Genomic DNA, 21,998 nt, shown 5'->3' with positions numbered 1-21,998 from the left:
GATGTTGCATTAATTAATCTTCCAGACTGGATGTCTATCATACTTCAGAAAAGGGCTTTGGGGGAGGGATCATTTATTTATCAGGGCTAATGTGTTATGTTTAGACTACTACTGTAGTTCACTTCTGGCAGACTTTTCCTGGTCCCACATAGCAGGATGAAACTCTCACGCCTTCTGTTTTCCACATGCAAAAAAAGCCCCCCTTTTTTTCAACAAGTCTGGGTCAAAAGAGTGAATTGATGAAGAGCTTGACCCTGGGTTCAGGGCCCTGAGTGAGCTGTCAGTGGACCATACTTTCTCATGGTTTAATATTACACCAGTGTGCCATTCATATTAGCCCCTTGGAGCACACATTCAACTTAAAAGGCTACAAAATTAAGGGAAAGTAATTCTGCTCTGCTGCTTAGCATAGCCACCCTCTCTCCTCTCCCTTCTCTCCCTTCTCTCCCTCTCTCCCACAGTCTCTCTCGCCCTGCTCCAAAACCTCAAGTCAAACCTGGCTTCTTCTCAGACAGAAACGTTTTATTTGAACCTCATCATCAAACATGTGAACCTATGATGTTGTTTGCTGCTGTGTGTTGACCATGAATGAGAATAGCAAGGGTGATATGATATAACTACTCATATTTCATAGACAGGTTATGGGTTGACAGATGTCTCTCTCTCTCTCTTCTGTCTGTGAGTCCTGTACTGTTTCTTTAGGTATTATTGTCGGTTTACAAAATGCGTCATTGGTGATAGGATAGAGTGATGTGTTGGTGATGAATTAAATCACTGTGTTCTTTCTGACACGCTAACATGAACAGTAGATCAACTACGACTTTACTTATCAACACAGTAAACATGCCATGGGCAGTCAACAACAACTCATATCTATTTCTCATGCCCTTACAGAACTGAAAGTAGCAAAGTGTCTCCGTAGACTGATAAACATGTACAGGCTTGAGGGGGCCGTTGTCTGCCTCGCTTTGTTACACCAGTTTCTCCCTCTCTCGCTCTCTCTTCCCTCACACATATACACACACACACACACAAGCGTGCACAACATGCATAGTCTGAAACAGGGTTATTTTCCAAGTCATTTAGCAGAGCCCATTTATTTGTGTGTGGATCATTTGCTATGCTGTGGATGAGCTCTTGCCTTGCATGCAGGTGTGTAACTGGAGTATCTGTGGTTATGGACCTGCTGCCTCTTCAGGCCATGCTTCCATCAATCCCTTAGATATACAGTGTCTTCAGAAAGTATTCATACCCCTTGACTTATTCCACATTTTCTTTTGTTACAGCCTGAATCTATTGAAAATTAAATACAGAAATATCTCATTTACATAAGTATTCACACCAGTGAGTTGATACGTGTTAGAATCACCTTTGGCCGTGATTACAGCTGTGAGTCTTTCTGGGTAAGTCTCTAAGAGCTTTGCACTCCTGGATTGTACAATATTTGCACATTATTCTTGAAAAAAATCTTCAAGCTCTGTCAAGTTGGTTGTTGATCATTGCTAGACAGACATGTTCATGTCTTGCCATAGATTTTCAAGACGATTTTAAGTCAAAACTGTAACTAGGCCACTTTTTATCCAAATAAAAAACTCCCTAGTTTTTGCCAGTGACAAGCATACCCATGACATGATGCAGCCACTACCATGCTTGAAAATATGAAGAGTGGTACTCAGTGATGTGTTGTGTTGTGTTGGATTTTCCCCAAACATAACGCTTTGTATTCAGAACATGAAGTTAATTTCGTAGCCAATTTTTTGCAGTTTGACTTTAGGGCCTTATTGCAAAAAGTATGTATATTTTGAAATAGTTTTATTCTGTTCAGGCTTCCTTCTTTTCACTCTGTCATTTATGATAGTATTGTGGAGTAATTACAATGTTGTTGATCCATCCTCAGTTATCTCCTATCACAGCCATTAAACTCTGTAACTGTTTTAAAGTTACCATTGGCCTCAGGGTGAAATCTCTGAGCGGTTTCCTTCCTCTCCGGCAACTGACTTATGATGGACGCCTGTATCTTTGTAGTGATTGGGTGAATTGATACACTATCCAAAGTGTAATTAATAACTGCTCCATGCTAAAAGGGATATGCAATATCTCCCCCCCATCAATCAATAGGTGCCCTTCTTTGCGAGGCATTGGAAAACCTCACTGGTCTTTGAAGTTGGATCTGTGTTTGAAATTCAATGCTTGAATGGAGGACCTTAAAGACAATTGTATGTGTGGGGTACAGAGACAGGGTAGTCTTTCAAAAATCCTGTTAAACACTATTATTGCACACAGAGTAAGTCCACGCAACTTATTCTGTGACTTGTTAAGCAAACTTTTACTACTGAACTTATGGGGTATTGTGTGTAGGCCAATGACACAACATCTCAATCCATTTGAAATTCAGGCTATAACACAACAAAATGTGTCAAAATCTTTTGAGCGTCGCCTGTTCTTTCCTAGCAGTTACCCTAGCCTGGCTTTGGGGGCTTGATGAGAGTTTGGAAGAGTTGGGAAGAAACTGTCTTATACATCCCCGCTCTGGAATTCTAAGTGATTATTTCTTACCACAGAAACATGAGAGGAAGAGGCATTGTGGGGGTTTCATGTTCCCCCTTAACTTCCTAAAGGTTTAAGTGCCTTTGGCCCCATTCGATAAGATTAAGTCTATTGGCCTGTAACTGGAGTGACTGTGCAGATGGTGCTCAGAGGAGCTCAGACCTAATAGAGGCTCTGGCTAGTGGGTTGGAGAGCAGACTGACACCTGGACAGTATCACTGTAATCAGAGTGATACTATAGTCACTCACTCCTAGAACCACCTGATCCGATCCTCCGAAGTTCACACAGAGCCAAGACCCTTTCGCCCTTACCCACTGAAAATAAGTTTGTATAAGACATGAGGTTGATGATCCACATGCTTGGGTGGCTTTGACTCCCTCACTTCTCTCTCACACGGCCCTGGCCGCTACTCTCCTCTCCTGTTGCCCTCTCTCACACGACCCTGGCCCTAGCCAGCAGGGGGTGCTGTGTCTGCTAGTCAGGCCAGGGGCCGGGTTGAGTTAGACAGGGAAAGGGGGATACCTAGTCAGTTGTGAGTCGCTAACGAGGCATTCTCCTGGCCCCCGCCGACCTGCCCCGCACCACATGAGTCCTGGTAATTGGCCTCTCTAGCAGTGGTTAATGATGTTGGGCGGCAGCGGCAGGCGGCAGAGCGTGCAGTCGACCGTAGCCTCACTGGGCTGCTCAGGTTTCTCTGGCCTCCCTTGTCTCCCCTGAATGCCCTACACACCTCACAAAGACATCAGGAAGTCAGGAATTCAGGTGGAAGCAATGTGATGTCACAGCGCAGTGAATCTGTGCATGTGGAGTACGACATCGCTATGGGTCGCTGTATAATTTACCTCATGGTGCGCTCTGTAGTCACTGATGTCTCGAGATCTCTACGACGAGGCACACTGCGGTGAAGTAGTGAAGCGGAAACAATGTTATTATATTCTTTATGAGTGAAATGGCTTTTGTTTTGAAGACCTTACCACACCTAGTTTACAATAGTGTTTGGGACAGAAGGGATTTTTAGGCTCTTAAAAAGGAGTCTATAGCGATTCATAGATGTGTGATGTCCATTAGTCCCCACTAAGGTACAAATGTCCCTACATTTATGAGCTATGTGTTTTCTTTTAGGACCTCTAGAAACCTAAATTCCTTCTTATCATTCGTAATGTATGGTCCATTGGAATCACTCAAGTAGGGCTATGTGGTGCCAAATATCATTACCATCTGTGAAAATACACCCTGATGGATTTATAGCTAGCAAACCACAAATCACATCTTTACTAACCTTTGCCCCCGGCAGAAAAACATTATAGGGGATCACATTACTGATATTATGTCAAGCATGGCCAGGTCAAAGAGAGACACAGCACAGAAGAATGGACATAGACAAATAAAACACAGATGCCCTGTCTGTCTGTGTTCTCTGAATGGAAAAAGCATTGCCAAAACATGGCCGCCTCTGCTCCTACCCTACCACCACCACAGAGCCTGAGCCCACAGATAAACAGAAACACACGCCACGGATGGATGTGTGGAAGGCAGCAATGTCTCCAGAGCAATGTGTGTTGTAATGATTCAGGCCCTGTCCTCTCCAGCTGTCCAGCTGTCCGAGCTGTTATCATCATCGCATTATGTTTATTTATTCATCGACATCGACATCGCTTCTCTCTCTCTCTCTCTCTCTCTCTCTCTCTCTCTCTCTCTCTCTCTCTCTCTCTCTCTCTCTCTCTCTCTCTCTCTCTCTCTCTCTCTCTCTCTCTCTCTCTCTGTCTCTGTCTCTCTCTCTCTCTCTCTGTCTATCTCTCTCTGTCTATCTCTCTCTGTCTCTGTCTATCTCTCTCTGTCTCTGTCTTTGTCTCTCTCTCTCTCTGGTATCATCCTGTCAGTTGTAGGAGCAGTTCACTCAAAAGATCATCTCAGCAACAAGATCAATACTATTACTGTGGTAACATTTTATTTCTTAAACACTCTGTTTATAAAGGCTTTGCATAATGCTTCACATCATACTATTACACATTTCTGTCAGTGAAGAGCAGGAATTGTAGTCCTAGTATTCACCTTTCAACCTGTAACTAAAGTTGTATGTGATTTCCTTATTCTCTTATGTGATATTCCCATTCCCATGGCAACGGCCCCTCTGACTAAGTGGAAAAACTTTGTTTTCTCCCCAATCTAGTGTGACAGCTTTGAGTGATCGCTTGGTTGAGCCTGTATACCTGATGTATTATTGACCAGGGGGCTGTTGTTAAAGTACAATCACCAGAGTGCCTCACGTTGATTCGCTACATCCTCATTCTTTGAAGCAAGCACCCTTTAATGCAACACTTTTAACCCCACCCCTCCCCCATCACCACCCCTCTCTTGACTCAATCTCAACAGATCGGATTTGATTCTCTCCCGGACATGAGGAAATTACTTTAACCTCACTGTTCCCCTTTGTGTGTAAATATGTTAGCTGTCTGAGAGGGAGCCCAGATAATGATGCTCTGGTAAAGTAAAGGCCATCACTCCTCTGGTTTGATCCAGGGGAAATCACAAATCCCAGGTTCTCTGGCAGTTTAGTAATCACCCTCCCCTCCACCATCTCTCCATTGCAGATGTAGATACCCAGAATACTCTGGTCAGATACCCTCCTCTCCCCAGAGTGCCATCACTTTGCTGTTGTGACACGCACAAATTGGGTTTTGGCAGAGAGGCTTTCCAAAGTCCAGGTAGGGGAGATGAAGCGTGGAGGGTGGAGTGGGGAGTTGTAAGGGAGGAGGAGGATTTGGGTTTCGCTGGCTCCTGAAGAGGATATCAACACTCTCGCTCCCTCAGGATTGTTCGTCCCCATCCACCATGAAATTAACAATTCCAGCTGAGCCGACTGGCAGGGTTTGGGGGGAAAGTCAAGCCTGGGATTGGGCTTTAAGGATGTAAGCATCCAGCAGACAGCAAGCCGTCAGGCTGCAGACGTCAGGGCCTCTTGATTTCTTGGCACGAGCCTGTCCACCCAAACACACATTCTGGGGTTTGTTTTTAAAATACTTTGACTTGTTTTAAAGGAACAGAGGAATATCATTTGGTATGACCAAAGCAACATTTTTTATTATGGAATAACCGAGTGAGACAGTGGAAGTTTAGGTTCTCTCTTGTGTATATTTACCAAAAACTGTTACCTGAGCAACGAGTGCATCGTTGGAGGCTGGGCTTCGATCAAAGCAGCATTAGCTTTGTTTATATCGTGTTGGTATGACAATAAGCTGTTCCACTGAAATATCTCCCTAGAGTCGATTGACACAGGTGCTAAGTAACATAATAATAAAATCCATTAGTTTTGCATTGGATGCATCTCAATTAGGGTTGCACATTTTGGGGAATATTCAGAGGTGGAAACTTTCCGTGGGAATTAACGGGAATATATGGGAATTAACAGGAATATATGGGAATTAACAGGAATATATGGGAATTAATGGAAATATATGCAAATTAATATTATTACCATTTAAATGTAGGTGTTTTTTTTGCATTGGATATATTTACCATATCATATGGAGACAGAAACATAAACCTTAGACCTAATTGCAAATTATTAAATCCTTCCAATAGAAATTTAAAAAACGATTTAGTTACGAATTGATTTAATTAAATTAGTTGACTCTTCACATGGGGTGATTTCACTGAACAACAAAAGAAAGGGAATATTGAATGATCCCCAATGATCCATCGCATCTCCAAAAAACCTTTTCAACATACATCTGTTAAATGATAGTCGAGAAACTAAAGCTTTGGCTGTCTTCCTCTCAGGCGTCCATGTCTTCTCCCTGGACCTCCTCAATGTCCACCTCTTGAACATCAGACTCTGAAGCCTCATCTTCACTGTCACTTTCCAACCTTGTTGAGGATGGCTCGTTGTCAGGCTCAAAAAGACTCAAATTTTCCCGGATGGCCACCAATTTTTCAACCCTTGTATTGGTCAGCCTGTTGTGTGCTTTGGTGTGTATGTTCTCAAATAAGGACCAGTTGCGCTCTGAGGCGGCTGATGTTGGTGGGAGGGGGAAAGAGCCTCAGATCCACAAAGTCCCTTCCACCAGGTGGCTGATGAGATATGTTGGCACGATTGCCATATTGCATCTCCATCCCAAAGCCATTGGTTGGAAGTGTACTGCCCCAGACTGCCAAGAACCTTGCCCTCATCCAGGCCAAGGTGGCGAGACACGGTAGTGATGACACCATAGGCCTTGTTGATCTCTGCACCAGACAGGATGCTCTTGCCTGCATACTTGGGGTCCAACATGTACGCTGTGGCGTGTATGGGCTTCATGCAGAATTCTTCACGTTTTTTTAATGTATTTCAGAACTGCAGTTTTCTCTGCTTGGAGCAACAGTGAAGTGTGCAGGGCAGTACGGATTTCTTCTCTGACATCTGCAAGCAGAGTCTGAACATCATACAGGATGGCATTGTCTCCCTCAATTCGTGCAATGGCTACTGCTATAGGTTTCAAGGAGTTTCAGGCTGTTTACCACTCTCTCCCAAAATACATCACCCAGGAGGATCCTCTTGATGGATCAAGCAAGCAATGCAGGTGTAGAAGGAACCAGGCTATGAGGGGTGGCCAGTCCTCTTGGCCACCCCTCATAGCCTGGTTCCTCTCTAGGTTTCTTCGTAGGTTTTGGCCTTTCTAGGGAGTTTTTCCTAACCACGGTGCCTCTACACCTGCATTGCTTGCTGTTTGGGGTTTTAGGCTGGGTTTCTGTACAGCACTTTGAGATATCAGCTGATATAAGAAGGGCTATATAAATACATTTGATTTGATTTGATTTGATGGGGCTGTCCATATCGACAGACTGTGATATGGCCATTTCTTGGAGAGACTCCTTTCCCTCCAGGAGACTGTCAAACATGATGACAACACCACCCCAACGGGTGTTGCTCGGCAGCTTCAATGTGGTGCTCTTATTCTTCTCACTTTGCTTGGTGAGGTAGATTGCTGCTATAACTTGATGACCCTTCAAATACCTAACCATTTCCTTTGCTCTCTTGTAGAGTGTATCCATTGTTTTCAGTGCCATGATGTCCTTGAGGAGCAAATTCAATGCATGAGCAGCACAGCCAATGGGTGTGATGTGAGGGTAGGACTCCTCCACTTTAGACCAAGCAACCTTCATGTTTGCAGCATTGTCTGTCACCAGTGCAAATACCTTCTGTGGTCCAAGGTCATTGATGACTTCCTTCAGCTCATCTGCAATGTAGAGACCGGTGTGTCTGTTGTTCCTTGTGTCTGTGCTCTTGTAGAATACTGGTTAAGGGGTGGAGATGATGTAGTTAATTATTCCTTGCCCACGAACATTCAACCACCTATCAGAGATGATAGCAATACAGTCTGCTTTCTCTATGATTTGCTTGACCTTCACTTGAACTCTGTTGAACTCTGCATCCAGCAAATTAGTAGATAAAGCATGTCTGGTTGGAGAGGTGTATGCTGGGCAAAGAACATTCAGAAATCTCTTCCAATACACTTTGCCTGTGAGCATCAGAGGTGAACTAGTTGCATACACAGCTCGAGCAAGACATTCATCAGTATTTCTCTGACTATGTTCCTACATTGAGTCAAAAAACGTCTGATTCCAGGAGGACCATGCTATCGATAAGGTGTCTGATTCATAATTTTCACCAAGAATAGAAGTAGAGGGACATTTGTCTGAGGTTGCTTGTTATGAGCGCTGAGGGAACTTTATGCATTTGGCAAGATGATTCTGCATCTTTGTTGCATTCTTCACATATGATTTGGCACAGTATTTGCAAATGTGCACAGATTTTCCTTCTACATTAGCTGCAGTGAAATGTCTCCACACATCAGATAGTGCCTATGGCATTTTCCTGTAAAGATTAGAAGAAAAAAATGTAAAAAAATGTAAAATACAATTCCATGTACAGATAAGTTAAGATAGTTAAGCAGTTAGACCACTGCGCCACCAGTGGTCTAACTGTAGGGTTCTATTTACTAGTTAACAAAAAATCATGTATGTGATATAAAATACACTGCTCAAAAAAATAAAGGGAACACTTAAACAACACAATGCAACACAAGTCAATCACACTTCTGTGAAATCAAACTGCCCACTTAGGAAGCAACACTGATTGACAATAAATTTCACATGCTGTTGTGCAAATGGAATAGACAACAGGTGGAAATTATAGGCAATTAGCAAGACACCCCCAATAAAGGAGTGGTTCTGCAGGTGGTGACCACAGACCACTTCTCAGTTCCTATGCTTCCTGGCTGATGTTTTGGTCACTTTTGAATGCTGGCGGTGCTTTCACTCTAGTGGTAGCATGAGACGGAGTCTACAACCCACACAAGTGGCTCAGGTAGTGCAGCTCATCCAGGATGGCACATCAATGCAAGCTGTGGCAAGAAGGTTTGCTGTGTCTGTCAGCGTAGTGTCCAGAGCATGGAGGCGCTACCAGGAGACAGGCCAGTACATCAGGAGACGTGGAGGAGGCCGTAGGAGGGCAACAACCCAGCAGCAGGACCGCTACCTCCGCCTTTGAGCAGGAGGAGCACTGCCAGAGCCCTGCAAAATGACCTCCAGCAGGCCACAAATGTGCATGTGTCTGCTCAAACGGTCAGAAACAGACTCCATGAGGGTGGTATGAGGGCCCGACGTCCACAGGTGGGGGTTGTGCTTACAGCCCAACACCGTGCAGGACTTTTGGCATTTGCCAGAGAACACCAAGATTGGGAAATTCGCCACTGGCGCCCTGTGCTCTTCACAGATGAAAGCAGGTTCACACTGAGCACGTGACAGACGTGACAGAGTCTGGAGACGCCGTGGAGAACGTTCTGCTGCCTGCAACATCCTCCAGCATAACCGGTTTGGCGGTGGGTCAGTCATGGTGTGGGGTGGCATTTCTTTGGGGGGCCGCACAGCCCTCCATGTGCTCACCAGAGGTAGCCTGACTGCCATTAGGTACCGAGATGAGATCCACAGACCCCTTGTGAGACCATATGATGGTGCAGTTGGCCATGTGTTCCTCCTAATGCAAGACCTCATGTGGCTGGAGTGTGTCAGCAGTTCCTGCAAGAGGAAGGCATTGATGCTATGGACTGGCCCGCCCGTTCCCCAGACCTGAATCCAATTGAGCACATCTGGGACATCATGTCTCGCTCCATCCACCAACGCCACGTTGCACCACAGACTGTCCAGGAGTTGGCGGATGCTTTAGTCCAGGTCTGGGAGGAGATGCCTCAGGAGACCATCCGCCACCTCATCAGGAGCATGCCCAGGCGTTGTAGGGAGGTCATACGTGGAGGCCACACACACTACTGACCCTCTTTTTGACTTGTTTTAAGGACATTACATCAAAGTTGGATCAGCCTGTAGTGTGGTTTTCCACTTTAATTTTGAGTGTGACTCCAAATCCAGACCTCCATGGGTTGATAAATTTGATTTCCATTGATAATTTTTGTGTGATTTTGTTGTCAGCACATTCAACTATGTAAAGAAAAAAAGTATTTAATAAGAATATTTCATTCATTCAGATCTAGGATGTGTTATTTTAGTGTTCCCTTTATTTTTTTGAGCAGTGTATATTCACCCCACCCAGTATTGTAATCAAAACTTACCAGAAAGCATGTAGTCCTTGGCTCAGACAGTGTAGTAGTGTGGGCTCAATAGCATCTCATTAGTGTGCAAGATCTTGAGAATCAGCTGTACATGTGATGGAAGAATGCACTGTGCATGCAGAGGGTTGCAATTCCATTGAATTGGGGATAGTTTAACCACAATACCTAGAATTGCCTTATGTGTATCCCACAAAAAAGGTTAACTTGTTATAAGTTAACTTTTTTGATGAATCTAAGCAAAATTCCCCAAATTCCCCATGGAAATTTCCCGGAAAGTTTCCCACCCTTTGCAACCCTCGTCTTAATCCACCGCATCTGCCTATGTCGCACTTCCGCATCTGCTGTGAAAGGTGGCAGAGCTAGAGTGGAGTTTGTCAAACTATGAGACACATCACAAAAATCAGTCTTCTCACAAAAATGTTTGTAGCGTCCAAATGGTTATTATGACCACGCCATGGAAAGGGGAAACTCACAAACACGGTGGTGGTCTCTACGACCCACACAAGTGTAAGAGGACTCGTCTGAGGTCGGTACCGTTGATGTGCCAACTTCTGTTTGTAGCGTCCGAACAGTTTGGGCTACACGTTAATGTTACCCCACTGTGGAAAGGGGTGATTCTCCAGTATTCTCTACGACCCCCACAAGTGTCACGGGACTCATCTTAAGATAACCGGTACAGCAGTTTTTTTTAATGGAAGTATGAATGTAGTTTTGTGCCTACCCAAACATGGGGTTAAATATGTGTAAAAAAAATCTATATATTTCCTAAGCTTTCTTATATCTCCTAGATAAAGGACAAACACTTCGAAAACTTGTTTCTTATGATTTATTTCTTCACTGTCTTTTTTTGCGTTTTCTCTGGGTAAAATCCAAATTCAACATTTTATCAAATAATTTTTTAAATATATTTTTATACCTAAATGGGTCCACACACAACAATTTAGGCTTTTAAGAATTAAAATCAAAATGCAGCCTAAGCAAAGGCTTTTTTAGTTTTTGTGTATTGTGGTCACGCTAGTCAGGGTTTAAATCAGCTTTAATAACACCTATACATTGGCTTAACCTAAGGAAGTGCATTGTCTAACCAATAAAAAGTATCTCTAGCCTAGTAGCTCTCCCACTGCTCTGAGTTCGTTTCCCAACCACCCACCTAACGAACAGAGAGTGTGTTTGTGCTCAGGCAACACATTCACTTGTGCAACCTCCTGCTGACATGTGCTTGATAAGCGCTGCGTGTTTGTTTACGCGTGGCCTGTGTCTGTGTGCACTCAGGGCTCCTCTCAGAGCGCCTCGGCTCGGTTCAAACCTGGCGCCGTGGTCATTGTTCAGTCAAGAGGGTGGAAAGAACGAGCCGTGTCATTGAACTCCAGAGGCAACGGAGAGGAAAGAGGAAATCCCCTAATCCTGTTTAAAAAAGAAAGGATCTTGTTTTAATTTGGGACTAGCTCTCTATGCTCCCCCTTCCCTCCTCCCACCTACCGATGCTCAGCAAAGCCAACGGGATGTTTATCTTCATAATGTCTCCCTCACCTACCAGGGCAGCTCAGGCAGCACAGCATGCTGTTTGTGTGCTGCCTTCAGCCTGGCCCTTATTGCTGCCTTATTAGGGAGTGTGTGTTTCTTATACCCCTGTAAATGAAAAGCACAAACAGGGCGAATGGCCGGCCTCGGTCTCACCTCTTCATGTCTCTGGGCTGTCTGCTCTGGTCTGGATCCCAAAGACATGCCTGTCTGTCTCCTTGTCTGCCTGCCTGTCTGTTGGGTCTGTGGAAGCACAACTCTTGGTCAGCACTGTGGAGGAGATCGACATCGTTTTTTATTTTCCCCTTAAATCTCTGGTGCTGGGTCAGCAATAAATGTCCCGAGAGTATCTGAACCTTTTTAGAAAAAGACATGAGCGCGTCTCAAAATAAGAGTTGAGGAGTTTTTGTAACTCAGCCGCCATGTTTACACGGCTCCGAAGCTCAGCACAAGGCCAAATGTTATATATACAGTCAAGGCTATCTGAGAAACCAGCAGACATGGCCTCCGCAAACACAACCAATCTTTTAATCTCCCTCTGTTTGAATCTTCCCTTTTTCCCATCTCCTCCTCACAACAAAGCGAGGGATAGAGGGAGAGATGTCATGTTTCATAACTGAGGCAGCCCTTTTATCTTCATTAACACGTTTTTTTCCCATACTCTCAAGGTATTTTTGTAAAAAAAAACGTTTAAGTCCAAATAACATGATCACTTCTCCTGGCTGTGCCAGAATCCCTTTCCGCTTGGAAATATTTGCTTTGGACGCCAGCCTTGCCTAGCACACAACACAGGCAATTATTGCAGCAGGAGAGATCTAGTGACAGGCAAAGCCTCATTTGGTGGGATGAAGGAATCAAGAAATGAAACCTTCATTGATGCGCTGGAGGTTTGGAAAGAGAATTCCCGATTGGCTTTTTGTGGCTGACTGCTTGTTTGGTGTATATTCATGCATGTGTCATTAGTTTACTTCTCTCCATCTCTCTCTGTGTGTGTGTGTGTGTGTGTGTGTGTGTGTGTGTGTGTGTGTGTGTGTGTGTGTGTGTGTGTGTGTGTGTGTGTGTGTGTGTGTGTGTGTGTGTGTGTGTGTGTGTGTGTGTGTGCCCACTTATTTTGGTGTGTGTTTATTTGGAGGGGGGGGGTGTCATACAGGTTGGTGTTTGGCTTTATGGTTTATCTGCAAAGGTGCAGCTGCAGGTTTCTTGCAGCTAAGCTGAAAGGTGTTACCGCTGTCACTCTCCCTTTCTTTCACAGTGGAGAAAGACTCTGTTAAATTAAAGCCAAAGCATCTGCACTGAGGCTGGGGTGGATTGCAGCTCTGCTGCTCAAATGGAGCACACTTCACTCTGAAACGGCTCCAACTTCTTCAACCTTCACAGGCCTTCTGGTCTGTCCTTATAACACTAACTTTATTTCTCATTTCTTTTCAAGGATGCAGGGACAGACACATCACCTGGCTAGCGATAGTGCTCAGGTTTTCTCAGTGGGCCTTAGTGACATGATTACATTGTTTTGAGAGGAGGCAGGCAGCGGTGCTGATGGGCTAGACTTGGCACGTCGTTGGGGTCAGGAGGGTCACACGCCACTAACCCACTTAGCTACCCCAGAGGTTTCTGTCTAGTCAGGTTCCACTCTGACATCACTCAAGGGATCACTCCGGAGTTGGAGGTGTGTGTGTGCGTCTGTGTGTGTCTATGTCTGTGTGAAAGAGAGGAGGACAGAGTGAAGTTTAATTTCTAACTATGCTGAGCTGAGTATCCCCCAGAAAGGAAACTTAATCCAGAGGCCTTCTCAGACTGAACAAATAGACAGAAAATTTGTTTCGCATGACGGTTTATTAAAAAAAGCCTTGTGTATACAGCAGACTGTTGATGCGTCGAGCATGGGGATGGATAGGGTTCCAGCTCTGTCCGTAGGCAGGGACAGAGCACAGGTCTCCAGGGGAGGAGGAGGCCTGGATTCAAGGCACTGTCACGCATAGGGAATGCTGGGATGACTGGTAACATTACTAACGTCTAATCCCGTAGACAGGTCTCTCTTGGGAAAGAGGTCTTCTGACCTCAATGAGACTTCCTGGTTAAATAAAGGTTCAATACAAATATACTGTATATAATATTGTATGACACTGTGCAAGACAATCCTTTTAAAAGGTCTTCAAAGATTCATGGATGGCCCCAAACATTTTTAATTTGATACTGTTAAATCATTTTAGGGCTATGTTTGGATTTTTCCCACCGTAAGGATGGTGGCTTGATGCTATACATTCAAAAGAGCTTACATCTGGTTTCTCTATGTTCCAATACCCCATGTAGTTACTGGTGTGCTCTGACATTTTTAACAAGTTGTTAATGAATAGATGTTGTGCTGTTAACACTGATTGGGTGTAGTCTCAGTTGGCTTCAGACAGAGAGTACCGAACACCTCTAGTCGTATCCTTTTAGAGTAAGGGGCCCAATGAAGTCTCAATGGGATTAAATGCTATGTCAGCACCTACCGTTAGTACCTACTCATTAGTCTACGGTGCTACGCCCAGTGACAAAGCATAGCCTCAGGAGATACCTCTGTACAGACTACTGCTGTGTGCTGCACTTCACTAGGCTTCAAGTGGCTCTCCTCCCTCTCCACTCCTCCCTCCCTTTCATTACCCCCTCCTCCCTCTCCCCTTCTCCTTCCACTCCCTCTCCTCCACTCCGTTTCTTCTCACTCTTTTCCCTCCTCTCCTGGCATTCCTTCAGTGGAGGGGCTGACAGACGCTCGTCATTGACAGTACTCTGTTCCAGGTGGATCATGTTACCTCAGTTGCCAGAGGATTGTGCTGCTCAGGCTTAGTGCCGCACAGTTGGAGGCGTTCAAACCGTGAACCCTCCACTCTGTCTGCTGCCACACCAGATAACTATTAACTGAGACATCAACTCTTCAGACAACCCCCTCTGTCTTCTCTTGACTATGTCTCATATCTCCCCCTCATGTTGTGACCTCTGCAGTCTGCCCTGCTGAAAACCACTTCCCTGGTTCTATTGCATTGATATGACTGTTATTAGGCTCATACTTTTTCAGAAATGTTCATGAACTCTTGTATTCTCCTGTGTCAACCCTTCCATGCCAACAATCTTCCGTTTTGTTATGTTGCTGTCATTTTAAGGGGGATACCTAGTCTGAATGCATTCAACTGAAATGTGACTTTCACATTTAACCCAACCCCTCTGAATCAGAGAGGTGCGGGTGGCTGCCATAATCGACATCCATGTCTTCGGCGCCAGTGGAACAGTGGGTTAACTGCCTTGCTCAGAGGCAGAACAACATATTTTTACCTTGTCAGCTCGGGGATTCGATTCACCAACTTGTCGGCTACTGGCCCAACGCTCTAACCACCTGCCGCCCCAATATATTTTCCTTCTGTAAAATCTATCTGACTGGGTGCAAAAAAGTAACTGCAGAAGAAGATCCCTTATTCCCTTCGACACTATTGGTCTCCTCATTCATGGACCTATTTCGGTGCAATGATTGTAATGATTGTTCTCTTTTCCTGTTTCATTACAGATGTGGATGAGTGTTCGGAGGGTAATGGTGGCTGTCAGCAGATCTGTGTCAACATGATGGGCAGCTACGAGTGCCGCTGCAGAGAAGGATTCTTCCTGAGCGACAACCAGCACACCTGCATCCAAAGGCCCAAAGGTTAGCCTTGCATCCTCAACACACACGCACGCACGCACGCACGCACGCACGCACGCACGCACGCACGCACGCACACACGCACACACACACACACACACACACACACACACACACACACACACACACACACACACACACACACACACACACACACACACACACACACACATTCCAGCGAAAGGACTGCACCAGATTTATGGTGCCAGAGAGGATACCAGTATGAGCTCATTAGTCCTGCTCTCTTACCTGAAGGGGAACTTTAAACTGTTGGGGTCATGACCTCATTATGGTTCCATTCAGGGGAAGTATCATTTACACTGCAGATGTAACTGCAGCATTTTCATTAAGCCTTGTTTAGGCTTTTATTACAAGTGATAGGCTATAGGTTGAGTCCCAAATGCCACCATGTTCCCTATATAGTGCAACCATAGGGATCTGATCAAAAGTAGTGCACTATATAAGGAATAGGGTGCCATTTGGGATGTACACATACTGTAGCAATACTGCAGGCCTACAGGTATGTCTTCTGTGACTGGTCTGATATGATAGGGAATCAAACCGGGTCTTTGACAGCAGGATCCTCCCTAACAGGCCTGCCCTGCAAAAAAGGTGAACAAAGGTAAAAGTATGAGTGGTTAGAAAACACCTGAGCTTTAAGGAAGGCTGTGTTTTGTTCTTTTCAGTCCTTTTCAAATTGAACTGATCTGATCTGGCAGCTTTTTAAAGCATCAGTTGTATGAATGGCCTCGGGACACCTGAGTTAAATAAATAAAGATTAATCGTGTAGCCAGAAGCGGGAACAACACTTGTTTATGGAGCTTTCCTTTGGAATTGGGATGGATGTGTCAGAGAAGAGAAGGCGTGGAGCCAATATATTCAGAGCCATACATATACAGTGCTTTCAGAAATTATTCACACCCCTGGACTTTTTTCACATTTTGTTGTGTTACAGCCTGAATTTAAAATGGATTATATTGAGATTGTGTGTCACTGGTCTACACACAACACCCCATAATGTCAAAGTGGAATTATGTTTTTAGACATTTTTAGAGCTGAAATGTCTTGAGTCAATAAGTATTCAACTCCTTTGTTATGGCAAGCCTAAATAAGTTCAGTAGTAAAAGTTTGCTTAACAAGTCACATAATAAGTTGCATGGACTCACTCTGTGTGCAATAATAGTGTTTAACAGAATTTTTGAATGACTACCTCATCTCTACCCCACTCATACAATTATCTGTAAGGTCCCTTTGTCAAGCTATGCATTTCAAACACAGATTCAACCACAAAGACTAGGGATGTTTTCCAATTTTATTTATTTATTTTACCTTTATTTAACTAGGCAAGTCAGTTAATAAGAACAAATTCTTATTTTCAATGACGGCCTAAGAACAGTGGGTTAACTGCCTTGTTCAGGGGCAGAACGACAGATTTTTACCTTGTCGGGGATTCGTTCTTGCAACCTTTTGGTTACTAGTCCAACGCTCTAACCACTAGGCTACCTGCCATCCAAAGGATGCCTCCCAAAGAAGGACACCTATTTGTAGATGGATAAAAATATATAAAACAGACACTGAATATCCCTTTGAGCATGGTAAAGTTATTAATTACACTTTGGATGATGTATCAATACCCCCAGTCTCTACAATGATACAGGTGTCCTTCCTAACTCAGTTGCCGGAGAGGAAGGAAACCGCTCAGGAATTTCACAATGAGCCCAATGGTGACTTTAAAACAGTTACGGAGTTTAATGGCTGTGATAGGAGATAACTGAGGATGATCAACAACATTATACTTACTCCACAATACTAACCTAAATGACAGAGTGAAAAGAAGGAAGCCTGTACAGAATAAATATTACAAAACATGCAACAAGGCGCTACATTAATACTACAAAACATGTGGCAAAGAAATTAAATTTTAGTCCTGAATACAAAGTGTTATGTTTGGGGCAAATCCAATAAAACAAATGACTAAGTACTACTCTTCATATTTTCAAGCAATGGTGTTGGCTGCATCATGTTATGGGTATGCTTGCCACCGGCAAGGACTAGGGAGTTTTTTTTAGGATACAAAGAAATGGAATGGAGCTAAGCACAGGCAAAATCTTAGAGGCAAACCTGATCAGTCTGTTTTCCAACCGACACTGGGAGACAAATTCATCTTTCAGCATGACAATAACCTAAAACACAAGGCCAAATATACACTGGAATTGCTTACAGTTTTGACTGAAATTGGCGTGAAAATCTATGCCAAGTCTTGAAAATGGCTGTCTATCAATGATCAACAACCAACTTGACAGAGTTTGAAGAATTAAGAAAAGAATAATGTGCAAATATTGTACTATCCAGGTGTACAAAGCTCTTAAAGACTTACCCAGAAAGACTCACAGTTGTAATCCCTGCCAAAGGTGATTCTAACATGTATTGACTCAGGGGTGTGAACACTTATGTAAATGTGATATTTCTGAATAAAATGTTCAATACATCAATACAATCAAGTTGTAGAAACATCTCAAGGATGATCAATGGAAACAGGATGCGCTTGAGCTCAATTTCAAGTCTCATAGCAAAGGGTTTGAATACTTATGTAAATAAGGTATTTCTGTTTTAAATTCTTAATACATTTGTAAACATTTCTAAAAACGTGTTTTCACTTTGTCATTGTGTGGTATTGTGTGAGATTATTAGTTTTAGTTTTATTCATTTACAATTCAGGCTGTAACAAAAGAAAATGTGGAATAAATCAAGGGGTATTGTGTGAGATTATTATTTTTAGTTTTATTCATTTAGAATTCAGGCTTTCTGAATACTTTCTGAAGGAACTGTAGATACCTGTAGATGAAAAGCTGCAATGAAATCCCCCCATCAACTTGACTGATAAGTACTATTATCATGCTTTTAGTTAGGGTAGCATGTCAATTCATGAATTACAAGATTATTATCACTGAATACGTCTCTTATCCTGACATTGAGATGAACTGCGCTATCAGAAAGCCCCAAGGCCTCTTTCACAAGATGCCATTTTACACTATTGTTCAGCGAAAATGTAGTCATCAGTATAGAAAGCCAGGCATCTTGGAAGCCTGGTTTATGAGATCAATCTGGCCTTGTGAACTGTGAATGTTTACATTTCATAAGCACAGTGTTATTTGAGTGTAGCAAATAGCCGGATCGTGTGTTTCAAAGGGAAGGGACTGCCCCCTCAACCCCAGTACTGTCTGTCTGTTTGAGACAGCATCCTCAGGACCAGGCACCTCTCTCTCTCTCTCTCTCTCTCTCTCTCTCTCTCTCTCTCTCTCTCTCTCTCTCTCTCTCTCTCTCTCTCTCTCTCTCTCTCTCTCTCTCTCTCTCTCTCTCTCTCTCTCTTTCTCTCTCTCTCTCTCTCTCTCTTTCTCTCTCTTTCTCTCTCTCTCTCTCTCTCTCTTTCTCTCTCTTTCTCTCTCTCTTTCTCTCTCTCTCTCTCTTTCTCTCTCTCTCTCTCCCTCCCTCTCTCTCTCCCTCCCCCTATCTCTCTCTCTCTCTCTCTCTCTCTTTCTTGATAAAGCACCCTGTTAATGTTCCATTTGTCATGTTAATATTCGTTTCATTGCTTCCAGATGAGCTCCATTTGGACGGAGAGATTAAAGCTGCCATACATCTACAAACTCACTCACTCAACAGATCACTGCCCTGTCAGTTTTTCATTATTCTAGAAAAAACATTCGGAATAACAGTAGGCATCTGCTTATTATTATGCCTATTATTACAACATTATGTGTTAAAAGGAAAAGGGAAGTGAAGGAGGAAGCCAGTCCGCCGAGTTATTGGACAATAACCCTGACTCATCCTCAGCATTACCATTCTCGCTTATTGAAAAATTATGTATAAGTGTCAAAGGCTACACTAAAAGTCACAGAGAGAAAATATGGAATGAAACATAAAATATTTTTGAATGTCTTTGCCAAGTGTGCTTAGAGGAGACCCTCAGTACTTCATAAATATGGCCCTGGCCAGCCCTCCTCTTAAACATGCTATCGGCCCAGGGTGCAGTTAGCTCATGAGTTTTATCACCTTCATTAAAAAGACATCAGCTTCCCATACCTTTCATCAATGGATCAGGTGTTCCTCGGGTGAGTTAGGGAAGGGGGAGGCTGATAGGGGACGTTGCAGCTGGGCTGGGCACTATCAGGCTATTCCCCTGCTGTCTGAGAGCCCTTGTTAGTAGAGAGCTTTGCCAATTAGGCAGCAGGGGGCTGCCAGCCTCCATAGCTAATGACAAGGTGTCTGCTGCTAGCCTGGCTGACTCTTATTAGACCTGCTGCCCCCCCCCCCCACACACACAAAAAAAAAGGAATGAAAAACTCTCTATCCAAATAAAGGCTCCCATCGTTTCGCTGGACAGAATGTAACAGTTAATTTATTCTCCCCAAACATTTCTTCCCAGTCAAGACATAAAGTCTTTGAAAGACCAGCCAAGGCGCTTAGTGGTTGATAGGAATGCCATTCAGGTCAGTGAGGGTTTCACTTCTTTGTGTTTGATTTATTTTTGTATTTTTTTTCGTGTTGGGGGATAACAGGGTCCCTGCTACCCACATATGTGCGTGAGACTGAGTCTGGCAGATGGGAATGCCTCCTTCAGGAATTCCGTGCTGCTCAGTCAACTCAGACATCTATAATTTTGGTTTCTGTATGTTTTTAAATATCCGGAATGACAGTACCTATGGTGTACACTGATGGGCTATATTCCGTTTCAGACTGTCTACTTGTTTAACTGGCAAACTGCTGATTTTTCAACATACATTACACCAAAAGGTAACATAATATTGTAGAGAAAAGAGGAATTTATTGTAGCATGCAGGTTGTTCTATACCTGATGATTCTAATCTTCTAGCACAGATGTTCTGTGGGAACCCATTAGAGCCTTTCATCAGAGAGACGGAGATACTTTTAATGACCTCCCATTCCCAATCACACAATTAAACTGATCAAAATGACAGATGCTTCATGACACGAGGCCTTGGCAAAGCAAGACACAGTACCCACTGCACTCACATCAGTCTCAGGATATCAGGTATATAGAGATCTTGGAGAGGGCCTTGAGAATTGTGTGGTATATACTAATCATACCAATCAATGTGCTATAGTCTTGAAGTGTGTTGTTGGCTGACAAGTGTCTAGCACATCACTTTCCTCAGCTCTTTCAAACATGGTTACCATAGCTACTTATACATTATGTTGATGAATCAGAGACTATAACTAAGTGTCCTTTGTTTACACTGGACGTTTACCACTAAATTCACATTCAGTCATTTTTTGTCAGCTACCTGACCATTGGGACGACCAATGAGTTCCTAATAATCTCTTCCCTTTACTGTAGAACATGACTATCCTTTCCATTCCTGGAAATGTTTACTTCGTCATTGAAAACCACTTCCTGTGTTTGGAGCTTTCAGTAGCTTCCCAGGGGGGTTGTTTGCCCTTGTGCAATGAGACTTGCTAGCAGGGTCTCTCATCTCATCTAACACTCACACACACACACACAGAGACGCATGTGCAGACACACATACAGACGCATGTACACACTCACACACAAATATAGGCACACACACACACACACACACACACACATGCTAGAGTTTTTAATTGACTTTAGCTTTAGGCACAGTTTTTGAGACACATTCTATTATAGCATTTGTGTACATCAGGACATTTGATTTAATGTCCAGGCCATAACTGCAGCAGGAATTTTGCTATAAATGTGATAACATCCATTACACATGGTGGCGTCATAGTTTTGCTGCTTCACTGCGGCTACATTATTTTAGTATGAGAGAAGCTGAGATAGGTGCCAGTGATCCCTGACATGAAACATTCTTCATCACCAGGGGACATGTAACCCACTTGCTGAACAGAGTAGTAGCTAATTGACCCTAATTTATCTAACTTCTTTATCTGTGTTGCCATGGAGAGTATCAGGTGCTTTTTACATGGCACACAGGACTATGACTGTTATTTGTATTTCTGGTTCTTTTCTATATGCATTGAGAGATTCTTTGTATTCTTAAGTGTTTCACATGATATGGTGTGCCATGGCTGGCTATAGCCAGTCGTGTGAAAAGAGAAGCCTCTCTTTCTCCTGCCTGGAGCCCCTACTGTGAAGGGCTTGTAGTGTCCCTTCCCATTCCTGGAGCTGGATCTCAGCATGCCTGCCTGTCTGGCTGTATGCTGGCCACAGAGCTGTTTTTACAAGTGCAGGAGTGGCTGCTCCATTGCTCTGCAGTCCGACCGTATAACTAGGCTCTTTTCCTATTCTGGGGAAGTGGAGCGAGTGGAACGTCCCGCGCTCCCATGGCTACGTATTAAGTCTCACAATTAGTCCAGCATCAAAGACTGTTTCTCTAGAAGACCTGCAGGACACTGTCCCTCTCCTCCATTCTGTCTTTTTCTCTCTCCCTCTTTCATTCTCTTTCTCTCGCTTTCTCTTTCTCTGCAATTCTCTCCCTCTCACCCTCTTTTTCATTCCTTCTCTCTCACTCTCCTCTCACTCTCTGCCCTCTCTCTCCTTCTTACTCCCGCTCTCCCTCCCTCTCTCTGTCTCTTTTGCGCCTCACTCTCTCTGTCTCTTTCGCTCCTCACCCCCCCTCCCTCCCACTTTCTCTCATCTCCATTTCTA

At 43.8% G+C, this 21,998-nt stretch overlaps 1 protein-coding gene across 4 annotated transcripts in view; it reads left to right on the top strand.

Moving 5' to 3' along the window:
- Window positions 1-21,998, top strand: part of LOC139542558 (signal peptide, CUB and EGF-like domain-containing protein 3) — a 104,631-nt gene that overhangs the window by 30,941 nt on the left and 51,692 nt on the right. For all 4 annotated transcript variants that reach the window (XM_071348134.1, XM_071348133.1, XM_071348137.1 and 1 more), the window contains exon 4: window positions 15,212-15,346. In XM_071348134.1, coding sequence (XP_071204235.1) covers window positions 15,212-15,346 — 135 coding nt within the window. The remainder of the gene's footprint in view (window positions 1-15,211; window positions 15,347-21,998) is intronic.

Source organism: Salvelinus alpinus, chromosome 17 (genome assembly GCF_045679555.1).
Source record: "Salvelinus alpinus chromosome 17, SLU_Salpinus.1, whole genome shotgun sequence".
NCBI classification, from domain to species: Eukaryota; Metazoa; Chordata; class Actinopteri; order Salmoniformes; family Salmonidae; genus Salvelinus; species Salvelinus alpinus.
The sequence above is the reverse complement of the archived record's forward strand: the minus strand, read 5'-3'. Positions and strand labels throughout refer to the sequence as shown.